This window comes from Eulemur rufifrons, chromosome 8 (genome assembly GCF_041146395.1).
Source record: "Eulemur rufifrons isolate Redbay chromosome 8, OSU_ERuf_1, whole genome shotgun sequence".
In the NCBI taxonomy this organism is placed as follows: Eukaryota; Metazoa; Chordata; class Mammalia; order Primates; family Lemuridae; genus Eulemur; species Eulemur rufifrons.
Window position 1 is genome coordinate 112702315 of NC_090990.1, and position 25556 is coordinate 112727870.

Consider the following 25556-nt stretch of genomic DNA (forward strand, 5'->3'; position numbering starts at 1 on the left):
GAGGGGAGTGGTCTGTAGCTGGGACTAAACTTAGAAACCTGTGGGTGGCTTCCCTGCCACCTCCCACTGGGTTTCCTCCCTGGATGTGGGGGCTGGGTTTCTCTCTAGCTGGGAGTGGGTATGACCCTAAGTTGGGTGTGACAGTCCCACCCTCCCATGCAGGGTCAGCTTGAGGGGCTCAGGAACCTGGGGCCAGTCTGAGGAGACATTATCAAGGCTTTTGCATAGAACAAGATTTTGTTTTCAGAGTTTTTCTTCCTCCCCCTCCCCCAATTGTTAGCAGCTTGATGTGTCATTCTCCCCAGTAGGGGAGGGGGTGGAATGGCTTGGGTTGTACACTCCCGCCCCCAGCATTCCTGTCCCTTGGAGGGGCAGCTCTGCTGGGTCCGGGTTCAAGCAGGGTTCTGGTTCAGGGGCAGGCAGGCAGTTAAGGCTTGGCTGGTGTGAGAAGGCCGGCTGCTGTGTCTTCAGAGCTCATTCCTCCACTCTGGCTCCACTTGCAGGGACAGGCCCCCTTCACCCTCCTGCTCCTGGAGGAGGAGGTAGTCGTGACTGTGGGGCCCTAGAAAGAAAAGAGGTGCGCTTTGTCTTCCTTTCTTCCTCCTCCAGCACTGGCCCTGACCTGGCCCGGGCGGCCCTGCCATACCTGAGGTAGAGGGGCTGAGCTTGCTCAGACCTTGGAGTAAATTCTGTCCCTGCTGCAGGTCCAGTTTGGCAGGGAAGGGGCACCCGGTGTACCCTCCGTTTTCTTTACAGAACTCCAAGAATCTGTGGGGTACAGAGGAGCATCAGCAGAGGCTAAGCCTGGGTCCTGTAACATCCGTGCTATACTTGCTTAACCTCTGAATGTCAGTTAACTTACAGATACGGGGGGGAAGGGGGGGTGTTGTAAAGATGGACAGATCTGAGGATTAATGAAAGTATAAGTAGGTGCTTAATAAAGACACATCTGCCCTAGGCCGGGGGTTTTGTGGCCACCAAGAGGGATCACGGTGGGAATGCTCACACTTTCCAGTCGGGGTCATGGCCCAGGAGAAGGGGGTTGCCCACTATGATGAGTAAAGCCTTGGCCCGGGTCACAGCGACGTTGAACCTCTGGAAGGAAGAAGTGGCGGGGTCAAGGGAGGGAAGGGCCTAAGGAAGAAGTCCTGCCACCCAACAGCCCTCGCACCTTGGGGTTCTTCAGGAAACCCAGGTTAAAGTCCAGATCCAGCTGCACAAAGCTCTGGCTGCTCCGCACGGTGGAGATAAGGATGACACTTCGTTCTTGGCCTTGGAATTCTTCCACAGAGCCCACCTGGAGGGGAGAGAGGCAGGGCCTGAGACCAGGGGTGTCAAAGGGGTACCCCAGGGACATGTCCTGCCCAGGGAGCTTGCGTTGCAAGAACGGTACAGGAAAGTCACCGGGCAATTGTAGATCAGTGGAGCGAGTGAGTGAACACTGTGACAATGACCAGGGAAAGAGGACAAGAAGTATGCAGTGGAAGCTGAAACCTGAAGGATGAATCCAGTGAAGGGGGTGGGGCCTGGACAGTGTTCTGAGCAAAGGAAACAGCACGGCAAAAACATGGTAACTCACAGCAGTGTTTTTCAAACTTTCCTGAAAATAATCACTAAGTACTTGTTGAGACTATACAGCCCTGGGCCCTAACCCAGACCTCCTGATCAGAATTACCAAGGGAAGGCCTCTCAATCTTAGAGCAGTGGTTTTCAACCCTGGCTGCACATTATCACAGAATCACCGAGGAGCTGTAAAAAATGCCTAAACCCCCGGCCCTGCCCCGAGATAGCAGTGCTAATTGGCTGGGTGGGGTCCTGGCACCAGCAGGTTTAAAACCTCTCCAGGTGATTTTTATCTGCAGCCAGCGCTGAGAACCACAACCTCAGAGAAAGAGTTAAGCTACTAAGGGTGGGGCTGGAGATGACAGTATCACATGACATGTCCCATAAACCCTGGAAATTGAACTTTACCCTGAGGGCAGAGGCCTCGAGCCTAACTAAGAATGACATGAGGCGCTTATTATTAAACATGCAGGTTTCCCGAGCCCATCCCAGACCTTTACGCTGGAATCTCCAGGAGCGAGGCTTGGGGACAGTCCCGGTTCCATCTCAAGGCAGCAGGGGTAGGACGGGGACATGGGCTGGACAGGAGCAGAAGCCCGAGGAGGTCTCTGAAAGTGGGTGAGTGGGGGTAAACAGAAGGCAGGGAGCGAGTGTGGAACAGTGTGTCACCTTCAAGTCCTTGATGTCATCCAGGCCCCGAAGCTCCTTGTCAAGTTTGGTGATGCAATAACGGATTTTTTCCACCTGGGAGGAGGGGACAGATGCCTTTCTTTCATGCCATTACCCCAATGCAAGAGGGAGCCAGGCAGGGGGCCAGGGAGCAGGGGACTAGGAGAGGGCAGCTGACCTCTGCTCTTCTGAGCTACGGGGCCAGCAGAGGCCTGAGCTCCTGGAGCCTCGGCCTGGTTGTCTGGGTATCAAAGAGGTACCATCTGGGGGGAGGGGTCCCATCCTTTCTGGGAACTGAGGGCCTGACCTGCTTCCGGTACGGGGAGATGACGCCCACACTTCGGGGGCTCAGGCGGACTTTGCCCTTCTTGGAGGAGGGGACCAGGAGCAGCTTCAGGTAGGAAGTCACTGTGGCAGCCTCTTCAGGGTTGAAGAAAGATGGGCTATTGCCCTCGCGCTCATCCTTGCCCATCACGCCGTGAAAGATGATGGGAAAGCCCTGGCCGTGGGGTCAGGGGAAATGCTCAGCTGACCTCCCTGCTTCCCTTCCCCCCGCTCCCCACCCTTCCAGAGAATAAGGGATCCCAGGCCAAGGTGAGCAAGGGAGGGGCCCATGCTTCTACTCGAGGCATTCCTCCTGCCCTGCACCTTCAGGAGGACAGAGGTTGGGGTGCAGGGGTGGGAGCCTGAGCCCCTGCCCTGCTCAGCTCACCTTTCGAGGCAGACCCTCCCAGCGGCAGAAGCGCTCTCGATCGATGACGTCAGCACAGGCCTGTAGCTCCCCTTCGTAATATAGCTGGTTAGGAATGTCCAGGATGGTGGGGTGAGACCTGGGAGGCAGGAGGAGGAAGGAAGAGCGGGACCAAGGGTCGGATTACTTCTGCCCCACCCTCGGGGACCCCCACTCTACCCGCTCTGGGCCCACACACAGTATCCTCCTGCCCTCCTCCCCGGCTAGCAGGACACATTCATCCACAGCGTCTGCTGCCAGGCACTGTAAACCACAGAAAGCAGAACCAAATGTAGTTCCAAAGAGAATCTAGTTCAAGGATTTAATAGGCCAGTCAAATTTTTTAAACAAAAACTGAAAAGTTAGGGTAGTTGGGCACAGTGGCTCACGCCTGTACTCCCCACACTTTGGGAGGCTGAGGCAGGAGGATCACTTGAGACCAGGAGTTCCATACTACCCCGGGGCAACATTGCAAGACCCCAATCTCTACCAAAAAAAAAAAAAAAAATTAGGGACCCATTCTCAGGTTTCAAATTTGCCGAGGAGGGACAGTACAAAAACAAATTATCCTCTACTTATTTGATGAGAAACAATGCATTAAATCTGAACATATTAAGAAGCAATGACACAACAGCTAATATTTATTGACCTCCTAGGACAGCCTGAAACTCATCTAAGCATTTTAGAATCACAATAGGTTGATGAAAAACTGTATTCTCTCTGTTGTTCCCACTTATCCTTGGATTGCCTGGAAACTTCACCTGGGACCCACACCAGCCACCTCTTAGTCTCTGGCAACCGCTGACCACCCCCGAAGGTACGGGTAAGCCAGCTGATGCAGAGTGAAACCACCTGCCCAGTAACACAGACAGCAAGCAGCAGTGACGGGGCTAAGAAAGGAGACTTCCTACCTTCCCGTTTTGAGTCTTTCTGCATCCTACAGCCTCTGAGCAACAGGACTGCAGGCAGATCCGCCAGCCGGGGCTGCACGGAGGGTGTGAGGGCATGGGCTAGCAGGAGAGGCAAGGGTGCGGGATACCTGTAGTTGCGTAGCAGCTTGGTTATAAACTGGGGGTCATAACCATCGGCGCCCTTCTTGTACAGGGCATTGAAGGTGAGCAGCCGCTCCAGCAGTGAGTACCCCAGCCCATGCTTCTGGGTCAGTGGGGAACGCAGCACAGGCCCCAGCTGCCGAGGGTCTCCTGCCAGCACCAGCTGCCCTCCTGGATTGCCTGTTTCCTTTACTTCCATCAGCCCTGGGGAGCAGGGGTGGTGTGGGGAGAGAGGTGAGGGGCAGATCCTCCCCGACCCCACGCAGGGTGGCACACCTACAGCCCGCCTGAGTCCCTCACCTGCTATGGCCACCAGACTCTCGGGCTCCATGCAGTGGCCAGCCTCATCGATGAAGATGTGTGTGAAGTGATCAATGGGAAACTGGGCTGAGACCAACCTGGGAGGTGTCAGGCCAGGCAGGGGTCATATCCAGGCACCCGGCTACCAAACCTGAATGCTCACCCAAGCTGGCCCCTCACCTCACCCTCCGGGAGCCACTCTTCCCCATCTCCCAGCCCACTACCCCTTCACTTACACTTACGATTAAGAGACACACGGCCCACCTGCTGGCAGTGATGAGGGTGGTAATTAAGACTGGATATTCCTGCAGCTTCTTCTTGGCGGGAAATACGTACTCCCCCTTCTTTGCATCCCAGTTACAGCAGGGCTACGGATTGTGCAAGGACCAGCGGAATTAGCTTGGCTCCACCCATTCTCACCCTGACTCTGAGTCTAGGCCCCTGGAACAATTTTATCCACCTCCCTCACTTTACAGATCAAAAAACTGAGGCCCAGAGAGAGGTCCTGACCAACCCAAGGTCACACAGCAAGTATCAGAATCCAGTAGAGAGCCTCCCCAGCACCCGCCATCCTGTGGCCCTCTGCACATCCCTGGGTACCTTGATGTCCTCGGGCACCATGCGGATGTCCCTGCTGGGGGCCAGGAGGCGGTAGATGGAGCTGGGCAGGTGGACCCGGAGCCGCTGACAGAGGAGGTCAGCCCCCGAGTTGGATGGAGCGCAGGCCAGGATGTGGGCTTTGGGCAAGTGCTTCACCACCTGAGATGCGGATAAGCAAAATGTTGGAAACAGCTTCCTGAGACTCAGTCATAACTCAGGCTGGGGCAGTGCAGCAACTGGCCTCCAATAGCTAAGGGAGGTAGTGACACAAAAAGCAAGTTCTGATCCCCAGGCTCCTGCTAGTCCAAATAACACTTTAATGCTGAACAACCGTTGTAGTAAATATACAAGTCTATGATGACTGAAATGTGAATGGTACTCTAAGAGTTGTGCAGTGCCCAACCTGCACAACAGTACTCAACAGCCACACTGACCCTAACCCCCTACCTCCCTTTTGGTGGCTGCTCAGAAGCAGGAGCATTCAGGCAGCTGGAGGGAACTAGAGCCTGGGAACAACTGCTTGGTGCTGGGGAGTCAGCATGCAGGGCCCCAGGTCTATGCTCAGGCCCCACCTGCTTAATGGCCTCCACTAATGTGACAGTCTTGCCGGTGCCCGGAGGCCCAAAGATGATGTAGGGGGCTGGACGGGTGGTCCCCATAACAATGTGCTTCATGGCCTGCAGCTGCTCTGGGTTTGACTCCAGACTCCGGTCGTACAGCCTGGCAGAGGGGCCAGGGATGTGAATGTGAAGTCATCCAGTGACCCAGAGGCGTCCCCGACTCCACCCCCCACGCCCGCACTCCAAGTAGCCCCAGAGCCCCCCTGCCCACAGTCTCACTTGAGCTTCACATCTGTGGGCAGCAGCGGGACCCCATGGGAGGCCACAGGGAAGAGCATGGGCCACAGCAGCCAGCGCCCTGTCAGCTCCAGGGCACGGTGCTGGACCCGCAGGGGCTGGCGGTTGAAGGTAAAGTTCACCTTGAAGGTCAGCCCATCCACAAAGCGGCTCAGGAGGCTTTGGGCAGGGAGAGAGAGGAGGAAAGTTTGTTGAGTGGGGAGGCAATAAAAGGCCAGGACCTTCTCCACCCACCTCTCTGCTCCACCCCCTCTTCCCAACATCTCTATGCAAAGCTCTCTAGGAGAGGAAGCTGCCGAGGCATCTCAGGGTACCCCTAAAGAAAAGCCTCCTGCCCTGTCCCTCAGGTCCTACTCATCTCAGGGAGGAGCACTCTTCCTCCCCTGGCCTCAGCGAGAAGCCCACAGACCCTTCTGGAAGCTCAGAGTTCCCCCAACGCCCACCTTGTGGAAAAGCTCAGCTTGACACGGTCCAGTTCCACCTTGTGCACAAAGCCCTTGTAGGTGATGGAGTCCTCCTGATGTGTCTCAGAGGACAAAAGGGCGAACAGGTGGTCACCCCGTAGCACTGAGGGGCGGCTCTCGGTCACCCCTGGAACCTATGGGGTATGAACACAAGCAAGCTTTTATCCCAGGGATGGACCCCTAGGCTCTCCAGACCTCTGAGGGACAGGGAGTGAGGCTCTAGCCTTCTAACCCGAGACTCAGGGAGCTAGGATATCCCTGCATCCCTCCTTCCTCTCCCACCCCACAGGGCAGGAGTCAGGGGAAGGGGACGGAGAAGAATCCTGCCAAGTCCAGGAGCCCAGAACCTCCAGTGCAGCTGCCCTCTTGGCCTACTCTACGTTCGTTCGTTCATTCATTCATTCATTCATTCAAGACAGGGTCTTGCTCTGTCACCCAGGCTGGAGTGCAATGGTGCAGCTATAGCTCACTGCAACCTTGAACTCCTGTGCTCAAGCAATCCTCTCACCTCAGCCTCCCAAGTAGCTAGAGCTACAGGCACATGCCACCACGCCCAGCTAACTTAAAAAATTTTTTTAGAGATCAGGTCTTGTTACATTGCCTAGGCTGTTCTCAAACTCCTGGCCTCATGCGGTAGGATAACAGGCATGAGCCATTGCACCCAGCCTTCTGCCTTTAAAATCTTGTTTGAAACTCACTTCCTGCAGTAATCTTTCCTTGATCAGCTTCACCCTCTCTCTCCCTTCCCACCTGCACTTGTGTGCAGAATCCATGTGTAATTCTGGGCTTTAACGTACACATTCAAAATCTGAGACCTAGAAAGGCTCTAAGAATTATCTAGTCCTGCTCTGTGCTTTTTCAGATAAGGGTACTAAGGCTCAGAGAAAGCAAGGGACTTGCTCAAGTCCCACAGCTGGTGGTAGCAAACATCTTCCCCGTTGCCCTGTTCCAACACCTCTCTGGGCACAGGCTGCCCACCCTGCTTCTTGCTAAGCCCTTTGGGGCAGGAACCATTTCATCCTAACTCGTGTCTTGCCCTGCTGTCAGGAATAGCTCTGCTCACAGCCTGTGTGTTGGCTGGCTTGGGCCCACCTTCCCCACGCCCGATCCGAGCCCCGACCTCCAGTGTGAGCAGCCTGGGGTTCTGGTCTACGGGGTCCCAGGTCATGGGCACTGACTCCAGGTCATAGTGCCGGATGTCATGCTCCATCTGCAGCTCCTCCAGGTGCAGCAGCAGCCGGAACTTCACCTCGTAGTTCCTCCACTTCAGGGCTGTCCCCAGCTGGGCCCTGGAGTGAAGGTTGGGAGGGGTGGGTGGGGGCAGGAACAGGACAGGTCAGACAACCCCCACGTCCAGGAACATCCAACCTCTCCCATCCGAAGGTCTGGAACCAAGAAAGCTTTGAAAAGTGGGGAAGACCAGAAGGGCAGAGAAATAGATGGGGGTCAGAGGCCTCGAAGAAGGGAGCCCTGGCTCTTGCTTTCTCGGATGCCCCTGCCCCCACCTCAGGCCTGACTCAGCATTTGCACTGTGGATCTTATGGCCAGAACACTCTCCCCCCAGATCCTCCCTTGACTCCCATCCTCACTACATTCAAATGTCCTTCTCTGTTCAAATGTTACCTTCTCAAAGAAGCCAGGACTAACTGCCCTCTGCGAAGCGGCACTGACCCATCCCCTTACTTTGCTTTGGTTTTAATTTAGCATCAGTTTAGTTCTTTACAGCATTCGTCACTCCATGAAATGTAAGATAAATGCTCATTGTCCCCCACTACAACGGGCAAGCCTCCTGTTTGACTGGTTCACCTCACACAGCACGTGCTCAGTAAGGGAATGAATGAAAGGAGCCGGGGAGGCTGAGGACAGAGGTGCCAGGGCAATGGGAAGAAGCCAGTAGGGGAGAGACAGCAGGCCGGGGAGAGTGTGGGGTGCAGGGAGGTGGTACTTACTTGATCTCAGCGACCTCCTTTGGGGCAGTGAAGATACTTGTGCCCTGAAGAAGCACGGGGAGCAGCTGCCTGAGGCGGGGGGGTGGGTAGTATGTCCCCAGCGCCATGCTCAATTCCAGATCGTAGCCTTTAGCACTGCAGGAGTGAGGGAAGACAAGCTGTCACAAACACAGAGACACCTCACCTCCACGGACTCTGGGAGTGCCCCTCTGAGCAGGATGCGCAAAGCCCTCGTGCAGTACTGTTGCTGAAACGTGGGCAGCAGTTTTGCCCACGGATGTGGAGCTTACTGGCTCCTGTGGCTGCCTGCTCCGAGGCGGGACAGTTCTCATTTTTGGAAAGCATGATACTTGGAAACATATAAGAAGTATTATAAGCCGGGCACGGTGGCTCACACCTGTAATCCTAGCACTCTGGGAGGCCGAGGCGGGCGGATCGTTTGAGCTCAGGAGTTCAAGACCAGCCTGAGCAAGAGCGAGACCCCGTCTCTACTAAAAATAGAAAGAAATTATATGGACAGCTAAAAATATATATAGAAAAAATTAGCCGGGCATGGTGGCGCATGCCTGTAGTCCCAGCTACCCAGGAGGCTGAGGCAGGAGGATCGCTTGAGCCCAGGAGTTTGAGGTTGCTGTGAGCTAGGCTGATGCCATGGCACTCTAGCCCAGGTAACAGAGTGAGACTGTCTCTCAAAAAAATAAATAAATAAATAAAGTATTATATAAGTATTATATAAGTAATACATGTTCACTAGAGAACAAAAATCAGGTAATAGGTAATAAATAAATCAACTTCTTACCCATCCAGGGACCAATGTTAACTTTTTGGTATGTAGCCTTCCAGACTTTTTTCTTTGTAAATTTGTATTCTACACATATATAGTCAACAAAAAGAGCACCGTGGTCTGTGAAGGTCCTATTACATAGTTTGCTTTTGTAACTCCACATTTTGTGAACATCTATTATAGCAATAACAAAGAGAGCTGCCTACACATATTACGCTAGGATTCCACTCACGCGACATGTCCTGCATGGAGGAATCTCAGAGATGGAAAGTAGACGAGTACTTGCTCAGGGCTGAATGGGGCTGGGTGACAGCGAAAGGGTACAGGGTCTCTTTTGGGGGGAATGAAATGTTGTAAAACTGTGGTATCAGCTGCACGTATCTATGAATATCCTTAAAAATCACTGAACTGTATACTTTAAAAGGCGAAAGATTTATACGATCTGAAGAGAAACCAGAGTGTGAACTGTATACTTTAAATGTGTGAATTGTATGTTCTGTGAATTACCTCAATAAAGCTGTTTAAAAAACAGATGTCTACAATGGTTGCCTAATAATCCATCATACAGTGCAAATACCTAAAATTTTTTCATACTGTCCTCATAACCTGAGGCTCATCTGCAACTTTCTCCCCGGACAGGAAAGGTCTCTGAGACACAGAGGGGCGAGGAGCCCGCAGTCAGGAAAGGGGGCTCTGGCCCTGTGCTCTTCCCAGGAGCCCACGCTGAGGTGGTCGGGGTCCCCCCAGCCCACCCTGGGCTGGGGGGAGGAGTTACCGGTCAGGCCTCTCTCCTTCCTCTATCCGGCTGGTCACCACAGGGTTTCCAGGGATCTGGGTCCTCTTGAAGGGAGTCGTGGGCTTCAGCTGTGCCGCCAGGGGGCTGTGGGCCACGGCGGCCAGGAAGCGGGCAATGTAGAAAGTGCCGGCTCCCTCCGAACCCGACTCCCCGGGTCCCAGCAGCTCCCAGAGCACCGTGGCTGGGAAGTAGCCCACGAAGCTGGTCTTGCAGTGGACGTGGAGCTCGTAGCATTCACCTGGAGGAGGACAGCTGAGTGAACGGCTTGCGGGGGAGCCTCTCCGTCCCCGGACGCTCTCCGCGACAGCCCCAGGACGCTCTCCGCGACAGCCCCAGCCGAGGCAGGAGCGACAGCGAGGCAGGAGCGACAGCGTGCGTCCCAGGGCGCCCGCACCGCCGAGGGCCAGGCCCTGCCCCCCAGAGGCTCTTTCCGTTGGACACCCACTCACCGGGGCCCAGCGGGCAGGGCAGCTCCTGGTCTCCATTGTAGAAGGCAAACTGGGGTGTCCGGCAGAGGGGGAAGAGATGAGTGAGGGTGACAGGCTGGGTTCCTCCATTCCGAAGCCTCAGGGTCAGCACCTCCTTGCGGTTCAAATCCAGGCGGATAAGGAGCTGCCCATCTCGGGCCTCATGGGGCCCCTCGACTTCCACGTCCACCCCATGTTTCCCGTGAAGATACTCAGCCCTGGGGAGAGCGGGAGTCAAGGGGGGGCTGGGGCGGGAGGGGCCTGGACTGGGGGTTACCCCGGGGCAAGTCGTAGGCTTAGGAGGCCGGCAAAGTGCCCACTGTGCTCAGGAACCTCACCCCCTCCCTCCGGACCAATGCCCTGCCCTTCCCCATTCCCTGGAGGAGGGGGTCTTACCCCCTGCCCCCCATAACCCACTCTTTCCTTAGCCAGACAGCCTCCTTCCCCCACGCCCTGCCGGGCCCGCTTCACACACACACACACACACACACACACACACCTGTCATAAAAGATCTTGGCCAGCAGTGACTTGTGGTGTTTGCTGATATCTGACCCCAGCTTCATTCTCCTCTTTTCTGGGAACCGCACGTCGGCCCAGCGGTCGAGTCTGAAGAACCTGACCCGAGTCTTGTTGACGTAGGCCAGATTTGCAATCTTCATCCCATACAGCATGGAGGAGAAGCCAGGGGCGGGGGTCCCAAAGCTGCCAGAAGCAGAGGAGACTGGGAAGTGAGGAAAGGCAGGGCCTGTGGGACGCAGGCGGCTCGTGGGGGCGGGTGTCTGAGGGTCACTCTGTTGTGGACACGCCAGTCCTGCTGCAGAGCAGGCCGGGACCCAGCGACAGAGACTCAGGCAGGGGTTGGGGGGATTTTTAATGTTTTAAGGGAAGGCAACGAGACTTCCCAAAACATAGTTGTTTTAGACAGTGGGTTGTGGATTGTGCATTTCTGAGGAGAAAAGCCCAATCATAGGCTTTAACTGGGAGGACTAAGGGAAGAGAGAGAAAGAAATGAAAAAAAAAAATTTTTTTTTTTTTTGAAAACTATTGGGGATAGAAAATAAAACAACCCAGCGGAAAAAGCACAGGCTGAGGGGAAGTGGAATAAGTTGATTCAGAGGGGGAGCTGTGGGGTGCAGCCCGGTGGTGAGGAGAGAGGGGGTCAGAGACAGTACAGATGTCCAGAGTGTGTGGGCAAGGTGGCTGATCAGACAGCAGTTTCCACCCGAAGTCAAAGGGTGCAGGTGGAACCAAGCAGGAAGGGAAAGGATCCTTCTCCAGAGATCAAATAGCCTGGCTTTGTGCCTAGAGAAGGTGAAGACAGGGAAAACTGGTCAGAAGGACAATAACCTCAAGGTTCAGCGCCTGGAGTTCAGTTTAGTCAACTCAACAAACACTTACAGAGGCCTGTTATGTGCCAGACATTGTTCGAGATGCTGGAGGTTCAACTATGCAAGAGACCCAGACCCTGCCTCGAGGAGCACACAGCCTGAGCACACAAATTCCAGCCTGGTGCCCAGAGCACCGCCACTGAGGCTCCCAGGGTAGCTCCTCAGGCCAACAAGGGGAACTGAGTCCAGCCTGGGGGCGGGGTGGGCATCTGCAAGGGCTTCCCCAGGAGACAGTGTCACAATCAAGTCCTGAGGACGAATGGGCATCACCCAGCAAAGGTGAGGGGTATGCAAGAACATGCACCGTAAGGGGTGGAGGGGGTGCCCGCTCGACTGTCTAGCCAGCTCAGCTCAGGCTACTTCACCTCTTGGAGCCTCACTCTCTTCCTCTACAACGTGTGGAAAGCAAGACTTGCCTTGCAGGGTAGCTGAGAGGCTTACACGAGATATCGACATTGCAGTGAGCCACGGAGCCCAGTGCTTGGCACATAGGAGACCTCAGTAAGGGTGAGCGATGATTAGTTTCACACAGTTTGGTTGTACTAGAGTGAAAAGCGCGAGGAAGGGAGTGGCAGGAGGAGCAGAGGTGGGCAGGGACCAGAATCATGCATGGTTTTGCATGTCAGGCCAGGAAGCCCGGACTTGACCCTGACCGCCAGCAGTCCTCCTCCCTCCTTTACTGGCACCGAGGGGCCTGAGGACATTCCCATGTGTGACATACTTCACAGACATTTTCAAGATCTGGATGACTGACATACGCCCTCAATGTTTTGTAGAGAATGAAAGCAAATCTTTGTTCATAAGAACTATGGTAATTCCTATTTAGCATTTTTTTTTTTTTTTTGAGACAGAGTCTCGCTCTGTTGCCTTGGTTAGAGTGCTGTGGCATCAGCCTAGCTCACAGCAACCTCAAACTCCTGGGTAAGGGACCCTCCTGCCTCAGCCTCCCAAGTAGCTGGGACTACTGGTGTGTGCCACAACACTCAGCTAATTTTTTCTATTTTTAGTAAAGACGGGGTCTCGCTCTTGCTTAGGTTGGTCTCAAACTCCTGACCTCAACTGATTCTCTGGCCTTGGCCTCCCAGAGTGCTAGGATTACAGGCATGAGCCACTGTGCCTGGCCCCTATTTAACTCTTAAGGCTAAGTCAGCATGGTCACTCACTAGGGTATATGATAATATCATTTATGGTTACGAAAAATGGTTATGAACACTTCCCTGGTACCCCCTGCCTGTAGCTCTGCCCCTCTCCTTCACCCCAAGCAAATGAGAGCGGGACTATTCGGAAAACATTGAATTGGCTATGATTTGTTTTAAAAAGATAATAAATCATTTGAAAGTCTAAGAGAAAATGCTCAGTAAATGTTAGCTGCTATCATTAGTATTTATATTAGTAGTAACAGTAGTGCTAATAGTAGCAGTAGTAGTAGGAGTAGTAACGACTTACTTTCAGCCCACGTCAGAGGCTACACTGTGGTTACAGAACCACTGTAGTTGGTGGGTTTTAAGCAGGGGAGTGGCAAGATCATATTTGCATTTCAGATCACTCTGGCATCAGGACTGGAGGATGGATTTGCTGGAGGCAAGACTGTAGGCAGGGAGATCAGTTAGAAGAAGGCCCTTCCAATTGTCCAGTTAAATGACAGCAAAGGCCTGAACAAGGCAGTGGTAGAGATAGAAGAAGAGGGGCCAGATCCACTAATATTTCGAATGTAAAAGTTACAGAATTTGGTGATTGACCGAAGGGGGAACGAAGGCTGGGAAGAGGAAGGAGTCTAGAATACTCAGATCAATGGCTTGGCTTCAGGGACTGTTCCTGAGATAGGGTGGAAAGACAAGAGGAGGAGGGGGTTGGAGGGGCTGACCATGACATCTGGATTTGGCAACACCTGGTTCGAGATTACTGTGGGCCAGAGGCAGCCGGCTCCATGAGTCCGAAGCAGAGAACTCTGGCCAAAGTCAAGGTTAGAGCCAAATATTAGAGAGTCCTCAGGTAGTAGTTACAATTAAGGAAGTGTTGGGATCTCCCCAGGTAGTGTGAGTAGCCCGAGAACAGCATCCAGGACAACCCAGGGAGAAAGGGAAAGCAGAAGAAACCTTCAAGAGAGGAAGGAAAATCAGGAGAATTCTCAAAATCAGTTATCAGGATCAAAAGTTGCTGAGGGGTCCAGTAATAAGGGGAGTGAAATTAGGAGGTCATCAGTAACTTTCACCAGGGCCCCTTATAGTCAGTCCATAGTCACTAAGTCCCATGGATGGGGCATAAACTCAAATGCCTACAGAAGCCGGGTTCCACAGGTATCTTGATACCTGCAGCCCTCCCAGATACTCATTCAGTCCCATTTTTGAGAGTCATCAGTTTAAGATACTACACATGCCTCATAACTCTACTGTAAGAGAACAATAGTGCGGGCTTCAAGAAAAGTGGTTCTGGGCTCCCAGCACAGTGCTGGGGAGAAAAGAGGGCTTTGTGGGGACTGACCAAACTGGGCAGTGCATGCCCTATATAAAGGGCGTAACTGCTCATCTCCAGACAAATGCTGCCAGCAGGGAATGTAGACCCAAGACGGCCAGATCTTCTGTCTTTTAAGAGAAGACAACATCAAAAATTTATGTGAAATCTCCTATCTTTGGAAACTTCTGCATGGGCACACAGGCATGCAAAACTCATCTTTGCAAGTTTTGCAACCTGTACTGTGGATGCTACCCCCTAAATATTTCTCAAATTATTCTCTATGTCTGTTACCGCTACCCAAATTCACCTAACCCTGGTCTAAGGTGACAGTCATAAAAAAATTTTTTTTAAAAAATCACAAACATTATACATTTTTGTTGGAAAAAGGCCCCAACCCTTGTATTATATGTCTAGTCACTTGTATTTCTTGGTAAAACTTTCTAACCAAGATTGGAAACCTGCAGCTATAAAAGAAAGTAAACATTTTTGATTATTAAAAATTATTTTGTATGGCAAAAGGTAATATAAACAAATTCAACTCATAAACACCAGAGAAATGTTTGTAATGCAGATGACGGGCAAAGGGTTAATTTTTATAATATACGATTATATAATATATATTAATTATATTAATAATATTATGTAATATTTTATAATTCATATAATTTTATAATATACAAATTTTATTACAAATTGACAAGAAAAGAGAAACAATTTAATATAAAAATTGAATATTTAATTTAAAGAACAAGTCCAGATAACCAAAAGAGTATGAAAAACTCCTCTAAACATAGAGAAATGCAAAGTAAAGTAAAAACGAGATATTTTATGCTCATTAGACTGACAAAAATGAACAATAGTTCTAACATGTATTGCTGTTATGGATATGTGAAAAAGGGAACTCATACATTGCTGGTAGAAAAGTGAAGTATAACGTTTTTGGAAAACAATCTGGCAACATCTATAAACATTTACAATATCCTTTAAAATCCATAAGCCCCATTCCTGGATTGTATTCCACGGAGAGAGAAGTACCAATGTACAAGGACACATGTGTAAGGATACTACAGATTCATTCACAGTGGCCAAGAATTGGAAATAAAGCAAATGTCCCTCAACAGAGTGATGGCTGAGTAAACTGTAAATACTCATATCATGGAATATCATGCAGCCATTAAAAAGAACGCATCACATTCACTCAAATGGCTAAAATTTAAAAGACTGACAATACCAAACATTGATAAGGATTTAGAACAACCAGAACTCTCACGCATTGTTGGTTGGTGTGTAAAATGGTATAATCACTTTGGAGAAAGGTCTGATAGTTTCTTGTAAAACTAAACATATGTACTCTATGGCCCAGCAATTCCACTCCTAGCTATATCCCCAAGAGAAATGAAATTATAAGTCCACCAAATGATCTGCACAAAATGTGCATAGCAGCTTTTTTCAAAGTATACCCGAACTGAAAACAATGTCCATAAACAGGTGAATGGTTATATAAACTGTGATTTGTATTCATATAATGGACTACTACTCAATGATAAAAAGAAACTATTGGTGCAACAAAGTGGATGAATCTCAAAAACATTATGCTGAGTGAAAGGTACCTTACACAAGAGTATGATTTCATTAAATATGTCATTCCATTAAATGAAGTCTTAAAACAGATACTCTTGTGAAAAAAAACAGGGCAGTGATTGCCTATGAGTGAGGACTGACTAGGAAAGGGCATGAGGGACCTTTCTGGGGTGATGTAATGTTCTGGATCTCAATAGGGGTTTGCACACAGGAATATGCATTTGTTAAAACTCATAGAACGGTACTCTTAAAATGTGTACATTTCAGCTGGGCAAGGTGGCTCGCGCTTGTAATATGAGCAGTTTGGAAGGCTGCGGTGGGAGGATCAATTGAGGCCAGGAGTTCCAGACTAGCCAAGACCCTACAAAGTATACAAAAAATTAGCCGGGTATGGTGGGATGCTCTTGTAGTCTTAGCTACTCAAGAGGCCAGGACAGGAGGATTGCCTGAGCCTAGGAGTTTGAGATTGCAATGAGCTATGACTGTGCCACTGCACTTCAGCCAGTAACAGAGTGAGACCCTGTCTCTAAAAAAAGAAACAGTACAACCTCTATGGTTGTATGGAGATTCCTCAGAGAAATAAATATAGACTTCCCATTCAACCCAGCAATCCCTCTACTGGGTATCTACCCAAAGGAAAAGAAACCATTTTATCAAACAAGACACCTGCACTTGAATGTTTACTGCAGCACAGTTCACAATCATAAAGATGTGGAATCAGGCCGGGCGTGTTGGCTCACGCCTGTAATCCTAGCACTCTGGGAGGCCAAGGTGGGAGGATCACTTGAGGTCAGGAGTTCGAGACCAGCCTGAGCAAGAGCGACGCCCCGTGTCTACTAAAAAAATACAAAGAAATTATCTGGACAACTAAAAATATATAGAAAAAAATTAGCCGGGCATGGTGGCACATGCCTGTAGTCCCAGCTACTCAGGAGGCTGAGGCAGAAGGATTGCTTGAGCCCAGCAGTTAGAGGTTGCTGTGAGCTAGGCTGACGCCACGGCACTCTAGCCCGGGCAACAGAGTGAAACTCTGTCTCAAAAAAAAAAAAAAAAAAAAAAAGATGTGGAATCAACCTAAGTGCCCATGAATTCATGAGTGGATCAACAAAATGTTGTATATACACACCATGGAGTACTACTCAGCCATAAAAAGGAATGAACTAATGTCTTTTGCAGCAATTTGAATGGAACCAGAGACCATTATCCTAAGTGAAGTATCCCAGAAATGGGAAAAAAACACCACATGTATGCTCTAATAACTTGGAACTAATCAATGGGCACAGAGAGAGGCAAAGGCATTGGAAATCAAGAAGGGGGGGAGGGAGGAGAAGGGGAGGGGCCATAACCTACCTAAGAGGTACAATGAATACTATTTGGGTGATGGGCACACTAATAGCCCTGCCTTAAGTATTAGAAAAGCTGTACCTGTAACAATAAAAACATTTGTACCCCCTTAATATTAAAAAAAAAAAGAAGAGAAAAAGAAACAGGCTGGGTGCAGTGGCTCAAACCTAATCCTAGCACTCTGGGAGGCCAAGGCAGGAGGATTGCTTGCAGCCAGGAATTAGAGACCAGCCTGAGTGAGAGTACAAAAAAATAGAAAAATAAGCCAGACGTGGTGGCAGGTGGCTATAGTCCCTGCTACTTGGGAGGCTGAGACAGGAGAATTGCTTGAGCCCAGGAGTTTGAGGCTGCAGTGAGGTATGATGATGCCACTGTACTCTAGCCCAGGGTGAGAGAGCGACACCCTGGCTCAGTAAATAAATAAATAAATTTTAAAAATTTAAAAAATAAAAAAAGATTTGTACATTTCACTGTTTTACTTAAAAAAAAAAAAACAAGCAAATTTGGAACTCTAGTTAATGATAATCATGCTGAAGTGTTAAGGGGTGAAGGGTACTGATATCTATAACTTACTTTGTTTTTGTTTGTTTGTTTGTTTGTTTGTTTTTGGGACAGAGGGGTTTTGTTTGTTTGTTTGTTTGTTTGTTTTTGGGACAGAGTCTTGCTCTGTTGCCCGGGCTAGAGTGCCGTGGAGTCAACCTAGCTCACAGCAACCTCTATAACTTACTCTGAAGTGCATCAAAAAAATTAAGATGGCTTGCTAAATGGATAGAGGGATGGACTGATGGGCAGATATGTGTGAAACGTTAGTTTAGAAATCTAGGTGAGGGTATATGGGTGTTCACTATACAATTATTTCAACTTTTGTTTATATTTGAAATTTGTCATGGTAAAATATTGGGGAAAAAATCCCCAGCAATGCATTAGAGATTAGACATACATACCAGATGATTAGGAGTGATTTTCATGACATAGTTGAGTAAAAAAAAGGGGCTGTGGAATACATGAATTATATGATCCTTTTTTTATAACACAATGACCAAAAGAATACGCTGGTCGATATCATAAGTTACCTGAGTGTAGGGTGGAATGTGGAAATGGAGGTGGGATGCTGATATGGGAAGGAATACACAATAAAAAGGATACATGATAATGATCCCATGTGGGTAAACTTACATAGGTGAGATATAAGTATATATGCATAAAGAGATAAATGAGAAGGTGATCACCAAATGTATTTAAAAATATGTAAACAAGTGTCTAACATAAAACATTAAAGGCCTTTTCCCTTACTCCCAGCTACTCACTTAATTGGGATGCATATCAAACCCAGTTTGATATTTTTCTTGACTTTTTTTCTATCCATACATAAACACATAAAACATAAAACAGCCAAGCACAGGTGGCACAGGCATGTAGTCCCAGCTACTCAGGAGGCTAAGGAGGGAAGATCACTTGAGCCCATGAGTTCAAGGCCAGCCTGGGCAACATAGCAAGACCCTATCTCTAAAAAAATAAAAATAATAAAATATCAAACACATAAAACACTAGAATAAGGCCAGGTGTGGTGACTCATGCCTGTAATCCTAGCACTCTGGGAGGCCGAGGTGGGCGGATTGTTTGAGCTCAGGAGTTCGAGACCAGCCTGAGCAAGAGCGAGACCCTGTCTCTACTAAAAAATAGAAAGAAATTATCTGGACAACTAAAAATATATAGAAAAAATTAGCCGGGCATGGGGGTGCATGCCTGTAGTCCCAGCTACTCGGGAGGCTGAGGCAGAAGGATTGCTTGAGCCCAGGAGTTTGAGGTTGCTGTGAGCTAGCCCGGGCAACAGAGGAAGACTCTGTCTCAAAACAAACAAACAAACAAACAAACAAACAAACAAAAAAAAAACACACACACAAGAATAAGATTATGTATGCAAGACATACTATTCTGCAATAGGCTTTTTCACCACCATGAATGCCCTTTCATGACAATACTTTACAGAGCCACCTTTTTCTTATGAATGGCTGCAAAATATGCACGGTATGAATGCATCGTGGTTTGTTTATTTCTCCACTGATAGACGGCTGGGCTGCCTACAATTTTCGGCTATTTCAAATGTTACAGTAAACATCCTTGTACAAAAACCCTTGTACTTGTAGGCAAGTCTAATTGGCATAAACTCTTTAAAGTAGAATTTCTGGGCCAAAGAGTATGAACCTATACAACTTTGGTAAGTTCTGCCAAATTGCCCTTTAAACAAGTTGTACAAATGTATGTTCTCATTAACAAGAGTTTGAGAATGCTCTTTTCCCAAGACCTTAACATCAGAAATTGTTAATCTTTTAAATTTTTGACTATCTTACAAAAAAATGTTATCTTATTTAAATTTGCATTTCCCCGATCACTAATATAGTCCAGAATCTTTCCTTCTGTTCATTAGTCATTTGTATTTCTTCTGTGAACTGCCTGGTCATAACCTTTGCTCATTTTTCTAGGCCCCATTAACTATTCTCCCTGCCTCTGGCTGAATACCCCTTCCCCCATCCATCCCCTATATTGGCAAGATTATCATTAAACACAAATCCGATCATGTCCCCCTAATTCACAACTCCGCAGTCTACAAGATTAAGTCTAACTCTTTAATATGGCACACTCAGATCCTCCACAGTAACAATGACAATGCAAATACAACATCATCATCATCAACGACAAAAAGAAAACATTTATTGATCATTTACTGCTGTGGTCCCCAACCCCAGGGCCACGGACCAGTACTGTGGCCTATTAGGAACTGGGCCACACAGCAGGAGGTGAGTGGTGGGTGAGTCAGGGAAGCTTCCTCTGTATTTACAGCCACACCCTATCGCTCACATCACCACCTGGGCTCTGCCTCCTGTCAGGTCAGCGGCTGCATTAGATTCTCGTAAGAGAGTGAACCCCACTGTAAACTGAACACGTGAAGGATCTAAGTTGTGTGCTCCTTATGAGAATCTAATGCCTGATGATCTGAGCTGGAGCTGAGGTGGTGATGCTAGTGCTGGGGAGCTGCTGCAAATGCAGATTATCATTAGCAAAGAGGTTTGACTGCACAATAAATGTAACGTGCTTGAATCATCTCAAACCCTCCCCCCTCCACCCAGTCCGTGGAAAAACTGTCTTCCAATGAAACCAGTCCTTGGTGCCTTTTCAAACGGTTGGGGACCACTGATTTACTGTATACTGTTCTAAGTACCTACATGCATTATCTCATTTAATCCTCACAACAACGCTTTGAGGTAGCAACTATTATCATCCCACTTTAAAGAAGAAACTGAGGTGCAGATCCTCACCTCACTTTGGGCCTCTAGTCAAGCCATCCTTATTTCAGCCATTCCCAGCTACTTGCATCACTGTGCTCCTCTGCAGACTTTTCTGCTGCTGTGGGCATCCTTAGTCTGCCTTGCCCTGCTTTCGGCCCTTGTTGTTTGTTGAGTGAATAATGGCTAACCTTTTTAGACCCAATTTAGACAAGGCCAAAAGCTAGGGGAATGGTATTTCAGAGCACATTATCAGATCTGGAAATGATCTTCTCGGACATCTATTTCCATGTTTTGGAACTATGGATTGCAACTCTCATCAGTGGGTCAAGACCAGGATTTTTATAAAACTGAAATAAAATAGAATAAAAATATCAGAGGGCAGGGAGGGAGGCCATGTGTCATTTCAAGGGCATGTATTATTTTGCGAAAGTTATATATACTAGGCCACAAAGTAAAATGTATTTTTTCCTGTGGGTAGGGGTCCAATCACCACGACACTCCCACTCTACGAGCCAGAAGCCAGAATGATACTTTCTAAATCCCTGATTTTATCTGTCTCTTACTTTGGAACTTTCTGTGCTTTCCTATTTCTGTTAAGATTACAAACAAAACAGAACAATGCCTCCCCGTGGCTCTGTTGATCCAGCATCCCTCCGGCCTCATGTTACCAGCTTCTCCTGAGGTTATTCCAAGCCTGTGGAGGCGCCCCCCGCTCTGCCTGGAGCACTCTCCCTTTGCCCCCCTACATCAGCTAACTTTGGTCAATCCTTCAAGATTCAACTCAAATATCACTTTCTCTCAGAAACTTCTAATTCCTAGACTAGGTCAGGTCTCTAAGTTATATACTTTCAATGCATACTGGACTTTTTCTTACAAGCACTCATCTCAACTGTAATTAAATAATGATCTGTTTAATCGCTGTCTCTTTCCTTAGTCAGTTAGGTTCCTTCTGTGTAACTCTAGCAACTCACACTTTGGCTTTAGCTATTCATAGGAGTCACTCGGCCAATATTTGTTAAACAAAAGAATGAATCTCCTGTCCAAAGTGAGAATCATCTCTCAGAAACCTCTCATGACACCAGTCATTATTCCATACAATGGACTCCTAATCATTATTATACTAATGAGAGCCACGACTTACAAAGCCTGTGCAACATGCTAGACACATGGTGCCAACTCTTTGCTGACGACAGCTCATTTTGGCCTCACACAACCCCACAAGAAAGGCATTACTTTACATACTCTTATAACTGGGGAAATGAAAGATTTAGACAGTTGTTCCAAGTTAAATGCAACCACTAAGTGGCAGAGCCAGGATTTGAACTCCAGCTATCTTATCTTTATCACCATACTGGCACCTGTATTGCATGTGTTTGTTTACATATTGCATGTGTTTGTTTACACATCTGCTGTACTAGATTATACTCTTTGGAGGCAGGAACCAAGGCACAGACACACAGTAGAGCCTCATTAAATACACTTGCTAAATGAATAAAGAGAGATGGGAAAAGGTAAGACTTGCGAGCAGAGCATTTCATAACATAAACAAAATAACCTAGTTGGAAGGGACCTAGCCCCTCCCAGTGTAAGAATCGCCCTAAAATTCCCGAAGAGGGTGACTTGTTATACCCCCTACTATAGCCCATTCTGTTGTCAGTCAACTCTAGTTGTTAATTCAATTAGATTCTTCAAGCATTTATTAAGCTATATACATAAGCTATATACATAGGGCTATATACAAAGCCCTATGCTAGGGACTGAGGGCAGATGCAAATATGACTAAAGGTAGAGGATTTGAGCGCCTGGTATTCAGGGAGACAACCGTGTACTAAAAGGACAGAGTATAATGTGGCTAAAATCAGGCTATACCCACAGTATGAAGAATGAGCTATGAGAGCCCAGAGGAAGAAGCAATCGATTCCTCTTGGGAGGATGAGGGTTGATTTCACAGCATTCCAGCCTGGATTTAAAGGATGCATAGAAAAGTTCTCTCTAATCCAAACAGAAATCTCCCCTACTTGGTGAGGGTGTATGTGTGTGCAACATGTTGACGAAACCTACTTCTGCGTTCTGGAATGAAATGGGAGTATAAACCTCTCTACCATAATAGTCTAAAATATTCTAGGATAACTACCTTGTTCTCTCTGATTTTTCTCTCTTCAAGGCAAACATTTCTTAGTTTCTTTGACTGGGTCTCATGATAGAATATGAACCCACAGAGTCCTTTTGTCCTCTTCCATGTACTAAAATTTTATCTATCCTTCAAGGCCAAGGTCAATGCCAACCTCTCCATCACATTCCCTAATAATTACAGGGAAGTGGTATTTTACTTGCATAAAAAACAAGTGCATACAGTAAATTCACCCATAATGTACAGTATACATGGTTTTCTGTATGCAATCCAACATAGCCAGTTTTTCCCCAGTACTGAAACCTACCGTTACCTTGGTTTACAGTAGACAGACTCTCTCCTTGAACAAACTTCGTTTAGGCTCTCCTGAGCCCTCTTCTTGACTAGGCCTTAACATTGGCTTCCCCTACCCTCCAACTGCAGGCCTGCCGAGGTTGGTTTTAGCAACAGTACTGCTGAATCAGTTTAGTGAGATTCTCCCCACCCCTGATACATGATCACTCCTGATGTCTGATCAAGTTCCTCATCCCCCACCTTGGATATATAAATCCTGTCTGCCTAGCCTGCCTTTAACAAGAATCCTGCTGGGTCAGTTTAGCAAAAATCTCTCCACTCTTGATGTCTCCTCTTAGTCATTTTCTATACATTGACCCCCTTACCCTGCTCATTGGCCATCAATCTCCAGCCGTCTTTGCTGTAATCGGAGTTGAGCTCCATCTCTCTCCCCTAGTACAACAGCCCTATCACAGCAGTCCTTAGTAACGTCTTCCTTACTGTTTTAACAAGTGTCAGAATTACTTTTTCTTTAACAGCCAAAAGAAGTAGGTGACGTGTTTAGAGTCACGCTGTACTTTGTGGAGATAGGTGAATTGTGTCCATGAAGTGCTGGTAGAATGTGATGCGATGGCAATTGCTCTTTCTTTGCTTTCCTCCAGTGTTTTCCTACTATCTCTAGCATAATCCTCCTTTTATTTTACCATGTATTATAATGTATTATATACATGTATACTGTATGCATAGCATAGCCTCTATTGCTCCCCTGGCATTGTGTAGTTTTCATCTTTATGGTCCCAGAGTGCCCAGCATGATGGCACAAAACAGGCCCTTTTCATCTTTGTCCTTTCTTTAGATATTGCTCAAGTCTGTTACTGCCCCTCTAAAAATGTGATATCCATGACTAACAACAGTATTCCAGCCATGATCTGGTCAATACCTTCTCCCCACACCCCATACCACGCTTCCATTAGCTCAGTCGAAGACTCCTTTAGCTGTTTTATCAGCCATATGTCACTCATACTGGCCTTCTGGTCTGCTAAAATCCATGGTCTTTTTCAGGAGGTCTGTTATTAAGCCCAAATTCCCACCACCCCATGTTTATTTGTACAAGTCTTTACATTTATCCCTGTTAGACAGTTTCTTGGTTTTCCGACTGAGGCAGCAGCCTGTTGATAAAGGCGTTTTTGAAGCACAATTCTGTGGTTTGACAGAAGTCTGTCTGATTTTTATTTGGGTGGTTGGTAACAGGAAAAGGAGACCAAACAGCTTTCAACCACAGGGCGAAAGGGGCCTCCAGGAAGCTGTGCCTGGCCCTGGGTCTCCATGGAGAAGCCACAGGTGCTAATGGAGGTTTGGTACATACGCAGTTTGCGTCCTTTTCTTCTTTCCAGAGCTCCCTGAGATTCTCCCTCCTACACTGGGCCTCTTCAGCTCTCCCAGATAGTGGACCCCCCAAGGCAGCAGCCTCTCAGGAAGGTGAAGGGGGTCCCCGTAAAGCCTGCGCCAGGGCTTGCAGCCCGCAGCAGGCAGCTCCTTCCCCGGGCTCCCGCGATGCCTGGGCCCCCTCTGGAGCCTCCCCTCCCCCACCGTGAGCGCTGTCCCTAGCCTGCGAGCGGCGCGTGGGCACAGGACCCTGCTTCTCGCCCTGGGCCTGGCCACCCGGGGAGCGGGCAGCCTGAGAGGCTGTCCGCTGGGACTTGGCGCAGGGGCCCAGCCCGGGCAGAACGGGCGGGCTCCGGGCAGCGCTGGCGGGGCGTGGGCAGGGCGCAGGAGGCGAGATCTGCACCGCCCCAGAACGGGCCTGAGCCGCTGGAGGAGCTGCGTCCCTCTGCGCCCCGGGGCGGGAAAGGTGGCCCCGGCGCGCAAGTCGTGGCGGCGAGCTGGGCCCGCGCGATTCAGGGCCGGGAGTGGGCCGGCCCGTACCTGATCTTGAAGTCGCGGTTATAAATGGTCCGCAGCCGCTCGCGATCTGTCTCCATGTCCAGTCCCCGAACGACCAGGAAACTCTCGAAGCACTGGCCCGTCTCCCGGAGCTGCCGGCAGCTGAACTTACTGGGCATCGCGGCGGCGGCTGCGGCCCAGACAGGAGGGTCCGTGGAAATGAAACTGAAAGTCGCCGCCGCAGCTAGAAGTTGGCGGCCCTGGGATAAGGGTACAACAGGGGGAAGCCCCCTAACTCTTACCCCTGATCCCTCAGGCTCCCTTCTCCCCACCAGGCTTCTCTCCTCTTTTCCTACCTGAGCCTTCCCTTTGGTTTCTTCGTCCTGTCCCCTCCCCCTCTTTGCATTAACTCTTTCCTAAGGCTTCTGACCCCTCCCTCAGGGCCCTCCCCTTACCCCAAGCTCCCTCCCCTGGCTTCTATCCAGTATCTGAACGTGGCTACCGCTTGGGGCCCCCTGAGCAGCCTGGGAGCCTCAGCTAGGGCTACTCCCACGCCCACCCTCCTCGGGGCTTACAGAAAAGCAGGGGAGCAAAGGGCAGGGCCTGGGACCTAGGTTGGCTGTAACTGGACTGGGGCAGCTCATTCAGCACTCCCCCGGCCTTTCAGGGACCTGTATCAGTACCAAACCGGGAGGCACCCCCGCTCCCGCCCTATTTTCCCTTCTCGGGCTTTCAGACACAGGGAGATAAGAGTCAAAGAAGTTTGGGGGAAAGAACTAAGCGTCTCTGAGATAAAGGTGTGTACGTGTGGGAGGGAGGGACAAGGGGCTCTGCCAGGACAAAGTTATTACTTTTCTCCACCAAACAGGCCTCATTATGTGGAAAGGCTGGTGATTCTTACCCTTGAGCCACATATTTGGGCACTTAATTGCATTCCAGTCTGTATTGCTCTTTAATGTAAGGGTGGCCACCATCATCAAAA

The 25556-nt window shown here is 49.1% G+C and overlaps 1 protein-coding gene across 6 annotated transcripts; it reads right to left on the minus strand.

The window, feature by feature from the left end:
* Positions 1-151: 151 nt before the first annotated feature.
* MOV10 (Mov10 RNA helicase) lies at positions 152-25196 on the minus strand. Of its 6 annotated transcripts, none has more exons than XM_069480824.1 (22): positions 24931-25196; positions 24617-24834; positions 13067-13207; positions 10731-11534; positions 10214-10449; positions 9744-10002; positions 8185-8319; positions 7356-7524; positions 6215-6369; positions 5754-5930; positions 5487-5634; positions 4915-5073; positions 4579-4682; positions 4315-4412; positions 4002-4218; positions 2945-3062; positions 2540-2731; positions 2233-2307; positions 1172-1297; positions 1007-1095; positions 647-768; positions 152-562 (listed from the first exon to the last, which is right to left on the minus strand). In XM_069480824.1, exons 4-22 carry the CDS (start codon positions 10901-10903, stop codon positions 468-470), a joined length of 2847 nt encoding a protein of 948 aa, XP_069336925.1. In that variant the 5' UTR covers positions 10904-11534; positions 13067-13207; positions 24617-24834; positions 24931-25196; the 3' UTR covers positions 152-467. The 6 variants fall into 6 exon arrangements, with proteins under 6 accessions (XP_069336925.1, XP_069336929.1, XP_069336926.1 ...); XM_069480828.1 differs by having other exon boundaries at positions 10731-10934; positions 24617-24818; positions 24931-25001; XM_069480825.1 differs by having other exon boundaries at positions 24617-24818; positions 24931-25001.
* Positions 25197-25556: the final 360 nt, after the last annotated feature.

Excerpts from the sequence above, each read along its gene's own strand:
- MOV10 (XM_069480823.1), bottom strand. The coding sequence starts at position 24,753 with ATGCCCAGTAAGTTCAGCTGCCGGCAGCTCCGGGAGACGGGCCAGTGC. Across the intron at positions 4,219-4,314 it reads GAGTCTGGTGGCCATAGCAG|GGCTGATGGAAGTAAAGGAA; the intron begins GTGAGGGACTCA and ends CCTGCTCCCCAG. Across the intron at positions 769-1,006 it reads CATGACCCCGACTGGAAAGT|ATTCTTGGAGTTCTGTAAAG; the intron begins GTGAGCATTCCC and ends TGTACCCCACAG.